The 12,827-nt window shown below is 32.7% G+C and overlaps 1 protein-coding gene across 1 annotated transcript in view; it reads left to right on the top strand.

The window, feature by feature from the left end:
* Nucleotides 1–101: 101 nt before the first annotated feature.
* LOC107689607 (cip1-interacting zinc finger protein-like) overlaps nucleotides 102–12,827 on the top strand; it is a gene marked incomplete at its 5' end in the record, with an annotated part of 23,379 nt that continues 10,653 nt past the window's right edge. Inside the window, 8 exons of the mRNA XM_016487655.1 lie at nucleotides 102–220; nucleotides 2,809–2,975; nucleotides 4,015–4,108; nucleotides 6,423–6,513; nucleotides 6,599–6,663; nucleotides 11,162–11,226; nucleotides 11,350–11,538; nucleotides 12,139–12,337. Of these exons, the coding sequence (XP_016343141.1) occupies nucleotides 102–220; nucleotides 2,809–2,975; nucleotides 4,015–4,108; nucleotides 6,423–6,513; nucleotides 6,599–6,663; nucleotides 11,162–11,226; nucleotides 11,350–11,538; nucleotides 12,139–12,337 (989 nt within the window). The remainder of the gene's footprint in view (nucleotides 221–2,808; nucleotides 2,976–4,014; nucleotides 4,109–6,422; nucleotides 6,514–6,598; nucleotides 6,664–11,161; nucleotides 11,227–11,349; nucleotides 11,539–12,138; nucleotides 12,338–12,827) is intronic.

Raw genomic sequence — 12,827 nt, 5'->3', positions numbered from 1 at the left:
TATAATAATACATTTTCATAATCATTATTTCATAATCAACATTATTGCCCACTGAATATCATTGCATTAGAGTTGATAGCCCGTGTGTTTGTGTTGTTCAGGTCTATGGCAGCTCCTGCGCCTCCTTCTGCTCGTATGGTCAACCTGTGCTCAGCCTCGCAGACCATCATCGCTCCCAACCCCATGCTGCAGGGGGCGCTGCTCATGCAGCAGATGCAGGGTAAACTCATGCGTCCTAATCTGTGACCCTGCAGCACAAAAGCAGTCTTAAGTCGCTGGGGTATATTTGTAGCAATAGCCAACAATACATTGTATGGGTCAAAATTATCCATTTTTCTTTTATGCCAAAAATCATTAGGATATTAAGTAAAGATCATGTTCCATGAAGATATTTTGTAAATTTCCTACCGTAAATATATCAAAACTTAATGTTTGATTAGTAATATGCATTGCTAAGAACTTCATTTGGACAACTTTAAAGATGATTTTCTCAATATTTAGATTTGTTTGCACCCTCAGATTCCAGATTTTCAAATATTGTCCGATCCTAACAAACCATACATCAATGGAAAGATTATTTATTCAGCTTTCAGATGATGCATACATCTCAGTTTCGAAAAATTGACCCTTATGACTGCTTTTGTGGTGCAGGGTCACATTTATGCTCTTGATATATTATAGTTTTTGTTTATTTTGAATTAGATTAAATTTTTATTTTATGTTTTTACTTTAATTGTAGTTAAAGTTTTAGTAACTCAGGGCTCCAGACTCATTTTTCCCACTGGTCACTCTTTTGCGACTAACTTTGCACATGATTTGGTCGCATTATTATTATCATTATTTTTTTGCTACATCATGGGATTAATCAATGCATGCTGATGAACTTATCATAGCTTATAGTTATCTGAAAACGAAAGTGGTTAACACTCAGCCCGTAGTTTTTCATCAGTATTATCTGTGATTTGTATTTAGTGAACGGGAGTTCCTCTTTTGCTGTGTTATAAGCCGGGCTTCGGATGCTTTCGCTTCGAATTCGTGATCTTGTCACGTTTTACGAGAAAAGATAATTGTCTGTTACATGCATCTACACACCTTTAACTTTTTAAGACTAAAACAAAATATGGTTTCTTTGTTATTCTTAATTAAAGAGCACAACAACAATAAAACAGTAAGATACAATGAGCTTACAAAGCGTTAATTAACAAAAACGAATAACATGAGGCATGGCATACACCATATAGCGACTAATAAAGTTTAGCAAACACTGAGGAATCAAATGAATAAAAGAGAGGCTATATAGCGTAACGTGAGGTAAACAGCAAAGATAACAAGCTTTTCAAAAAGAAAAGTAAAACTAAACTTGCTGTCGGTGACAGTGCTTGCATGTATTATTCCCACAAGAACACCAACATGTTCACCTTTGGTTTAAGAAGCGGTCTTTTACTTTACTTCAGCGTGAAACCCATCCATCGTTTCCTCAGTATTCGCGTCAGTCTGGAGCCCTGTAACTTTGTTAGGTGTTTTTGTCAGTGTTTATTTATTAGTCTTAGTTATTTTAGTACTTCAAGTTAAAATAAAAGGAGAAATGTTAACTTGGCAACCTGCTGAAATAAAAAAATTAGTAATAAAACGTTTGCAATTCTTTTAATTTTAGTTAACTGTAATAGCTCTGATATTGACAAAACAAGTTTCCTTGAGTTTTTTTTTCTTTTCTTATCAAGGAGCACTCTCTCGATAACTTTATATTAATTACATAGATGGACTAAATATTTAGTATTATGTTATCAAGGAAATATTATTGGTTTCACCTCAAAATCCAAAGAGAAAAAGTATTTTGAAGCTGCTTTTTAGGACCATTTATTCATTTAGAGACAATTACACATTAATAATGCATAAAATAAATGTAAAATATTCCCTTAAAATGCTCATTTAATTAATTAATTAATATTAAAGACAATTGCACATTAATAATGCATAAAATCAATGTAAAATGTTCCCTTAAAATGCTCATTTAATTAATTAATTAATATTAAAGACAATTGCACATTAATAATGCATAAAATCAATGTAAAATGTTCCCTTAAAATGCTCATTTAATTAATTAATTAATATTAAAGACAATTGCACATTAATAATGCATAAAATCAATGTAAAATGTTCCCTTAAAATGCTCATTTAATTAATTAATTAATATTAAAGACAATTGCACATTAATAATGCATAAAATCAATGTAAAATGTTCCCTTAAAATGCTCATTTAATTAATTAATTAATATTAAAGACAATTGCACATTAATAATGCATAAAATCAATGTAAAATGTTCCCTTAAAATGCTCATTTAATTAATTAATTAATATTAAAGACAATTGCACATTAATAATGCATAAAATCAATGTAAAATGTTCCCTTAAAATGCTCATTTAATTAATTAAAGAGAATTCCACTTTAAAGGGGTACAAAATCAAGACTTTGTAAAAGAGCATAATAGGACCCCTTTAAAAATGCATAAAATCAATGCAAAATGTTCCAGATTTAGCCAGTGAAGTTATTTTTAATCTGTAATATTTCTGCAAGTCATTCAGGCATTTTACGTTTGAATTTATTTGCAATTCCCGTTATTCTTTGTGGTGATTTTTTCCCAAATATGAAACATACGTATGACTTCAGAGGCAGAGAAGTGCTCTGCAGTAGGCTTGAGCTGGATGTGTCTCACCCGTGCTGTGTTGTGTTGTGTTCTCCTCTCCTGGCTCTGTGACCCTGGTGTGTTAATGTGACCTGTGTGCTGCTGGTTTGGCTGCGGTCTGCAGCGGGTGGCATGCGTGGCTTTGCGATGAGTGGGCAACAGTTTCCTCAGTTCTTCACTGCGGGCTCCAGAGCGTCTCTGCTGGGTCCAATGCCGATGGGAGTCGCCATTAAAACCCCACACATGGGATTCCCGCGGCACTTCACGCCACACACGCGCTATTTCACCAGTGTGAGTGTGTATTAAACTTTGGCACATAGATATGGTTTTTTTTTTGTACATTTGAATTTCTTTCTGCCATACACTGCTGTTTGGGATCAGTAAGATTTGTAAAGAAGTCTCTTCTGCTCATCAAGGCTGCATTTATTTGACCAGAAATACAGTAAAAATTGTGTAATATTATTGCAATTTAAAATACTGTTTTTTTTATTTTAATATACTTTAAACTGTAATTTATTTCTGTGATCAAAGTTGTATTTTCAGCATCATTACTCCAGTCTTCAGTGTCACATGATCTTCAGAAATCATTCTAATATGCTGATTTATTATCAGTGTTGCTTAATATTTATTTGGAACCTGTGATACTTTTTTCAGGATTGTTTGATGAATAAAACGTTAAAAAGAAGAGCATGTATTTAATTACTTTTGTAACAATATACACTACTGGTCAAAAGATTGGAGGCAATATATATATATTTATATTTTAATTTTTAATTTTTTTTTAAAGAAATTAATTATTTTATTCAGCAAGGATGTGTTAAATTGATAAAAAGTGATGATAAAGATTTGCGTTGTTAGAAAAAGATTTCTATTTTAAGTAAACACTATTCTTTTTTAACTTTATTCATCAAATAGTCCTGAAAAAAGTATCACAGATTCCAAAAAAAAATATGAATCAGCAAAACTGTTTCCAGCACTGATAATAAATCAGCATATTAGAATGATTTCTGAAGGATCATGTGACACTGAAGACTGGAGTAATGATGCTGAAAATACAGCTTTTATCACAGAAATAAATTACAGTTTAAAGTATATTAAAATAGAAAACGAGTATTTTAAATTGCAATAATATTTCACAATTTTTACTGTATTTTTTATCAAATAAATGCAGCCTTGATGAGCAGAAGAGACTACTTTAGAACAACACATTTAAAATCTCACTGATCCCAAACAGCAGTGTACATGAATCACTTTTAAACAGATAAATAATCTATTGTGGTGTATATTATTTTGTAAATCTGTGACTCTCTGGCTAACTGACCACACACAGGAGTTTCAGGCTCGTCAGCCGGACAGAAAGAGGGAAAACGAGCAGAAATCTGCGGGCAGCAGCGACAGCCAATCAGAAGCCAGGAGCAGCAGAGGTATTTAGAGGTCACATGTCTCTGTCAAACAGTTCCGCATAAACCAAATATATGCAGAAATCATGTAAACGTCACAAAAGTCGAATGTTTTCAATAATTCTACAAAACACCTGTTTCCTGAAGAATAACAATAACTTTGTGAAAAGGGCGGGAAACCTTTCGATTATCCGACCGATTATCGGCACCGATATTGAGCTTTTTTTATGGTTATCGGTCATTTTCAAAACCGATTTGCTGATAAAATCATTTAAAAGCATTAAAAGCACATTTTTGTCAGAACCCTTGTTATTCTTAATTTTGACATTAATTTTCATTTTTACACCAGACATATATACACTACCGTTCAAAAGTTTGGGATCAGAACGATTTTTATTCTTTCTTTTTTTGAAAGAAATTAAAACTTTTATTCAGCGAGGATATGTTAAATTGTTAAGAAGTGATAGCAAAGATTTATATCGTTAGAAAAGATTTCTATTTTGAATAAATGCTGTTCTTTTAAACTTTTTATTCATCAAAGAATCCTGAAAAAAGTATCACAGTTTCCAACAAAATATGAAGCAGCACAACATTGATAATTCTAATAATAAATCAGCATATTAGAATGATTTCTGAAGATCATGTGACACTTTATACTGGAGTAATGATGATGGAAATACAGCTTTGCATCACAGAAATCAATTATATTTTAAAGGATATTAAAATAGAATTAATTGAAACTGAATGTTCAAAATATCGGTTATCGGTCTGGAATAATCGGTATCAGTATCGGCCCTGAAACACATATCGGTCGACCCCTAACACGTATGACATTATTTTATGTCTAATCCTGATGTCAAGGTTAGACTTGTGTCCAGTGACAGAAGAAAATGCAAATGTGACCCAGGTGTTTTCTGCTTCTACTGCATCCAAACAGCCACAGAAAATCACAGACTTTGAGAAAAAGATTGTTTATACTCTTCTATTTATGTAAAGTTCTTTGACATTCAATGGTATTTGAACGCATTTCCAGTCTTCTGCAACTTGCAAGTTAAGTGATACATTTTGAAAACTTATTTTTGTCATTGAAATCGAAACGTTTGTTATTTGGATAAATGCATTAGAGCTGATGCATATAAAAATATAATCTTAATTCTTATTTTACGAAAAAAGTGTATGTGATGGAAAATATTTATTGCTGTTTTTGAGCTCGGCATTAGATAATATTAGGCCTTTGTTGCAAATCAGCAGAATCTTTTCTCAAGATGCAAGGCTGTGTAATGCATACATAATCATACAATCCACATACACCCGAAAACAATCAAAGTGCATAAGAGTGCACAAAATATGCAATATAAAATACAAAATGAATTGAATTTAAACATGTGGATAAGCTCAAAGTGCAAATGTAACATTTCAGCACTATTTAACAGAACAGTAATTGAAGAGACGCAATACAATATTTCAAGCTATTATAATCTGTCCTTTAAGACTAGAATGATTGTTTTTGAAAGTCTGTGATGTGTTTTGATGTGAAGTGCATGAATATGCATTGAGTAAATGAATGCAGAACACCAGTTTTTAATATGCATGAGTCATATGGATTAATCAATAAGTTGATTCCCCAAAAAACACTATAAATCTATCAAGTCATATGATTTAAGTTCTTATGCATTAAGGGCATGAAAATGCAACGCATAAATGAATGCATAACATCAAATTTGAGCAATCTTGACTGTGCATGAGTCATATGAATTAATTAATAGACTGATTTCCAAAAAGCAACATAAATGTGTCATTAAGTCTTTTGATTTTTGGTTTTATGAATGGAACAATACAAGTCGTTTTGCATTAAGTGCATGAAAATGCATTGCATTAATGAATACAGAACACCCATTTTTAATATGCATGAGTCATATGGATTAATTTATAAGCTGATTCCCAAAACACACCACAAATGCATCATTAAATCATGACAGAAACAAACTGTCAAATTTAAGTCGTTATGCATGAAAATGCATTGCATAAATGAATAAAATGCAAAGTGTGCAGGCATCACATTGGTTAATTTGCAAAAAACACTAGAAATCTATCAAGTCATATGATTTGATGTTTTAACAAACTGAAATTGAATTAATTATGCATTAAGTGCATGAAAATGCATTGCACAATTGAATGCATAACATCAAATTTGAATATGCATACAGAGTCATACAGATTAATTAATAGATTGATTCCCAAAAAAACACAGTACAATATTTCAAGCTATTATAATCTATCCTTTAAGACTAGAATGATTGTTTTTGAAAGTCTGTGATTTGTGTTTTGCTGTGAACAGCAGATGAAGCGTCCGCTGCAGTCGATCCGGGATGTCAGGAGTCTTCAGAGCAGCCCGATGAACCAGCGGCCAAAAAACACAAAACACAAGAGTCAGTGACTTTCCATTTGTCTGTCTATGTCAGATTGATCTGTATGCTGCGAGTGTGTTTAAATGCGGTTTGTGTGTTTGTGCAGGTCAGAAGAGCCTGTGGAGACAGAATCAGCTCAAAGCGATGAATATAAGAGCCCGGATCCTGCAGGTAGGGAGGGTTTGAGGGAATATTCTCGGGGTTTTACTAAATAATTTGTCCCTCACTTTGTAAAAAAATTTTTAAAATGCAGTAATGCCATTACAATGGAGGAAGATTAAAACTGGAGGCTTTAAAAGCAGAAATGTAAAGCTGGTGTTTCTTTGTTAAGGCACATCAATTTTAACACTAATTCTTCAGTAAAAATGTTATTTGACCTGAAAAATGGTCCTTAGCAGGTATGACAGCGTTGTTTTAGTATTTTTTATTTTTTTTTATATATATATATTTTACATTTTCATGTTAAAGTTATTTTATTATATTTATTTTATTTTATTTCAAGTAACGGAAATGTTTTTCTTATGGTTTTTAACTATAATATAATATATAAATATACATATATAATATATATAAAATGTAACATTTTAATTTAGCCTGCATTTGATCAGAAATACAGAAAAAGCAGTAATATTGTGAAATATTTTTACTATTTAAAATAACTGTTTTCTGTGTGAATATATATTAAACTGTAATGTATTTCTGTGATCAAAGCTGTATTTTCAGCATCATTACTCCAGTCATATGGATTAATCAATAAGTTGATTCCCCAAAAAACACTATAAATCTATCAAGTCATATGATTTAAGTTCTTATGCATTAAGGGCATGAAAATGCAACGCATAAATGAATGCATAACATCAAATTTGAGCAATCTTGACTGTGCATGAGTCATATGAATTAATTAATAGACTGATTTCCAAAAAGCAACATAAATGTGTCATTAAGTCATTTGATTTTTGGTTTTATGAATGGAACAATACAAGTCGTTTTGCATTAAGTGCATGAAAATGCATTGCATTAATGAATACAGAACACCCATTTTTAATATGCATGAGTCATATGGATTAATTTATAAGCTGATTCCCAAAACACACCACAAATGCATCATTAAATCATGACAGAAACAAACTGTCAAATTTAAGTCGTTATGCATGAAAATGCATTGCATAAATGAATAAAATGCAAAGTGTGCAGGCATCACATTGGTTAATTTGCAAAAAACACTAGAAATCTATCAAGTCATATGATTTGATGTTTTAACAAACTGAAATTGAATTAATTATGCATTAAGTGCATGAAAATGCATTGCACAATTGAATGCATAACATCAAATTTGAATATGCATACAGAGTCATACAGATTAATTAATAGATTGATTCCCAAAAAAACACAGTACAATATTTCAAGCTATTATAATCTATCCTTTAAGACTAGAATGATTGTTTTTGAAAGTCTGTGATGTGTTTTGATGTGAAGTGCATGAATATGCATTGAGTAAATGAATGCAGAACACCAGTTTTTAATATGCATGAGTCATATGGATTAATCAATAAGTTGATTCCCCAAAAAACACTATAAATCTATCAAGTCATATGATTTAAGTTCTTATGCATTAAGGGCATGAAAATGCAACGCATAAATGAATGCATAACATCAAATTTGAGCAATCTTGACTGTGCATGAGTCATATGAATTAATTAATAGACTGATTTCCAAAAAGCAACATAAATGTGTCATTAAGTCATTTGATTTTTGGTTTTATGAATGGAACAATACAAGTCGTTTTGCATTAAGTGCATGAAAATGCATTGCATTAATGAATACAGAACACCCATTTTTAATATGCATGAGTCATATGGATTAATTTATAAGCTGATTCCCAAAACACACCACAAATGCATCATTAAATCATGACAGAAACAAACTGTCAAATTTAAGTCGTTATGCATGAAAATGCATTGCATAAATGAATAAAATGCAAAGTGTGCAGGCATCACATTGGTTAATTTGCAAAAAACACTAGAAATCTATCAAGTCATATGATTTGATGTTTTAACAAACTGAAATTGAATTAATTATGCATTAAGTGCATGAAAATGCATTGCACAATTGAATGCATAACATCAAATTTGAATATGCATACAGAGTCATACAGATTAATTAATAGATTGATTCCCAAAAAAACACAGTACAATATTTCAAGCTATTATAATCTATCCTTTAAGACTAGAATGATTGTTTTTGAAAGTCTGTGATGTGTTTTGATGTGAAGTGCATGAATATGCATTGAGTAAATGAATGCAGAACACCAGTTTTTAATATGCATGAGTCATATGGATTAATCAATAAGTTGATTCCCCAAAAAACACTATAAATCTATCAAGTCATATGATTTAAGTTCTTATGCATTAAGGGCATGAAAATGCAACGCATAAATGAATGCATAACATCAAATTTGAGCAATCTTGACTGTGCATGAGTCATATGAATTAATTAATAGACTGATTTCCAAAAAGCAACATAAATGTGTCATTAAGTCTTTTGATTTTTGGTTTTATGAATGGAACAATACAAGTCGTTTTGCATTAAGTGCATGAAAATGCATTGCATTAATGAATACAGAACACCCATTTTTAATATGCATGAGTCATATGGATTAATTTATAAGCTGATTCCCAAAACACACCACAAATGCATCATTAAATCATGACAGAAACAAACTGTCAAATTTAAGTCGTTATGCATGAAAATGCATTGCATAAATGAATAAAATGCAAAGTGTGCAGGCATCACATTGGTTAATTTGCAAAAAACACTAGAAATCTATCAAGTCATATGATTTGATGTTTTAACAAACTGAAATTGAATTAATTATGCATTAAGTGCATGAAAATGCATTGCACAATTGAATGCATAACATCAAATTTGAATATGCATACAGAGTCATACAGATTAATTAATAGATTGATTCCCAAAAAAACACAGTACAATATTTCAAGCTATTATAATCTATCCTTTAAGACTAGAATGATTGTTTTTGAAAGTCTGTGATTTGTGTTTTGCTGTGAACAGCAGATGAAGCGTCCGCTGCAGTCGATCCGGGATGTCAGGAGTCTTCAGAGCAGCCCGATGAACCAGCGGCCAAAAAACACAAAACACAAGAGTCAGTGACTTTCCATTTGTCTGTCTATGTCAGATTGATCTGTATGCTGCGAGTGTGTTTAAATGCGGTTTGTGTGTTTGTGCAGGTCAGAAGAGCCTGTGGAGACAGAATCAGCTCAAAGCGATGAATATAAGAGCCCGGATCCTGCAGGTAGGGAGGGTTTGAGGGAATATTCTCGGGGTTTTACTAAATAATTTGTCCCTCACTTTGTAAAAAAATTTTTAAAATGCAGTAATGCCATTACAATGGAGGAAGATTAAAACTGGAGGCTTTAAAAGCAGAAATGTAAAGCTGGTGTTTCTTTGTTAAGGCACATCAATTTTAACACTAATTCTTCAGTAAAAATGTTATTTGACCTGAAAAATGGTCCTTAGCAGGTATGACAGCGTTGTTTTAGTATTTTTTATTTTTTTTTATATATATATATTTTACATTTTCATGTTAAAGTTATTTTATTATATTTATTTTATTTTATTTCAAGTAACGGAAATGTTTTTCTTATGGTTTTTAACTATAATATAATATATAAATATACATATATAAAAAATGTAACATGTAACATTTTAATTTAGCCTGCATTTGATCAGAAATACAGAAAAAGCAGTAATATTGTTTTTACTATTTACTATTTAAAATAACTGTTTTCTGTGTGAATATATATTAAACTGTAATGTTCAAAGCTGAATTTTCAGCATCATTACTCCAGTCTTCAGTGTCACATGATCCTTCAGAAATCATTCTAATAATGATTTGCTGCTCAAAAAACATTTATTATTATTATGTTGAAAACAGAGTAGATTTTTTTTCAGGTTCTTTCATGAATAGAAAGTTCAGAAGAACAGCATTTATCTGAAATAGAAGTCTTTTGTAACATTATTAATGTCTTTATCATCACTTTTGATCAATTTAAAGCATCCTTGCTAAATAAAACTATTAATTTCTATATTTTTTTCCACAAAAAATGACACTGACTCGAAGTTTTTAAATTTATTTCTGATAAATGCTGATCTTTGGATCTTTCTATTCATCAAAGAATCCTGAAAAAAATTTACTCAACTGTTTTAAATATTAATAATAATAATCAGAAATGTTTCTTGCATATTAGCATGATTTCTGAAGATCATGTGACACTGAAGACTGGAGTAATGATGCTGAAAATACAGCTGCACATCACAGGAATAAATTAGTTTAACAGAGATTCACATAGAAAACAGCTGTTTTAAATAGTAAAAATATTTCACAATTTTACTGCTTTTTTTGTATTTTGGTGAGCAGAAGAGAATTCTCTAAAAAACATTAAAAATCTTACTGTTCAAAAACTTTTGACTGGTAGAGTGTATGTATATATATATATATAACTGTGTAATAATATCATGCTCTGATTGGCTGTGATCGTCGGCCCGTCTCTGGAAACCATGTTTTGCTTTGAGGTGTAAATGCTTTTCTAGATGGATGAGCGTGTGGTTGTGTGTGATTAATGAGAGTGGACTCACTCCTGTGTTTCAGAGCTCACTCTGCAGGAGGACGAACCGCTGGCCGCTGAAGCAGACGAACCGAGTCAAGCGGCCGAGGTTTGTGCCATCTGTATGATCCACATGATCAGAGACATGGGTGAAGTAATCCCAGGACGGACTCGAGCTGTGTCTACTCAAGAAGCACTTGAGTTCAAATGCGTCTTGTTTGTTGATCTTCAGCAGGTTGAAAGCACTGAAGCTCCAGATGAAGGCATCAGAGAGGGTCCAGACGCCGCCGCCGCAGGCTCTGATTCGGCCTCGGAGATCAAGGAGACCGCAGACACTCCTGAGGAGCTCGGAGACGCAGCGGCAGAGACCTCCAACAAGTTCTTCTGCTATATTTGCAACATCACTTGCCATAACCAGCAAGTGTGTTCCTCTGAAATTGCTCGGCTTTAATTGTTTGCATGAGCTGATATATGTGACCCTGGAGCACAAAACCAGTCATAAGGGTCAATTTTTTGGCCACATCATCTGAAAGCTGAATAAATATCTTTCCATTGATGTATGGTTTGTTAGGATAGGACAATATTTGGCTGAGATACAACTATTTGAAAATCTGGAATCTGAGGGTGCAAACAAATCTAAATATTGAGAAAATCATCTTTAAAGTTGTTCAAATGAAGTTCTTAGCAATGCATATTACTAATCAAAAATTAAGTTTTGATATATTTACGGTAGGAAATTTACAAAATATCTTAATGGAACATGATCTTTACTTGATATCCTAATGATTTTTGCCATAAAAGAAAAATCTATAATTTTGACCCATACAATGTATTGTTGGCTATTGCTACAAATATACCCCAGCGACTTAAGACTGCTTTTGTGCTGCAGGGTCACATATTAGCAGCATAACTGGTGTGAGAGTTTTGCACGCAAATGCACTCATTGGCTAATCTTGCAGTCTTGACTAGTGCTTTTGTTCCTCTTGTGCATAAATGTAAAGTTGAAATCTTGCGTGTGCAGAGTTTCCAGAGCCATATGAACGGACTGACGCACCAGCAGAAGATGATGGAGATCCAGCACATGAGCAACGCGTGTCTCGTCACGCTGCTGCCGCGAGTCCAGGAGTCCCTGCAAGGAGCTCGCAGAGACGGGTCAGAGTTTCTGAGGCATTTATGCTTCACTAGCTTAAGGGAATCAGGCCATCCGAGTTTGTTTCTTCGTCAGATTTGGAGAAATGTAGCATTGCATCACTTGCTCACTGCAAGTGAATGGGTGCCGTCAGAACTAGAGCTGATAAAAACATCACAATAATCCACAGCACTCCAGTCCATCAGTTAACATCTGGAGAAGACAAAAGCTGAAACAAATCCAGTATGAAGACGTTTTTAACTCGTATACGAGTCTATAATCCATAATAACGTGAGAAAGTGTTCTGGTCTGAATCAGGAGAGAAATCTGCACAGATCAAGCAGCCTTTAAACAGCTCTAAACAAATATGTGAGAGACAACAGCAGATGCACTTTATCACTTCTGGAAGCGTTATTATGGATTATGGACTCATATTTTAGACATTAAAAATGTCTTAATGCTGGATTTGTTTCAGCTTTTGTCTTCTCCAGATGTTAACTGATGGACTGGAGTGCTGTGGATTTCTTGTGGATTATTGTGATGTTTTTAGCAGCTGTTTGGACTCTCATTCTGACGGCACC

This window comes from Sinocyclocheilus anshuiensis, unplaced genomic scaffold, assembly GCF_001515605.1.
Source record: "Sinocyclocheilus anshuiensis isolate Anshui unplaced genomic scaffold, SAMN03320099.WGS_v1.1 scaffold1613, whole genome shotgun sequence".
NCBI classification, from domain to species: Eukaryota; Metazoa; Chordata; class Actinopteri; order Cypriniformes; family Cyprinidae; genus Sinocyclocheilus; species Sinocyclocheilus anshuiensis.
This window is presented reverse-complemented; position numbering and strand designations above follow the sequence as displayed.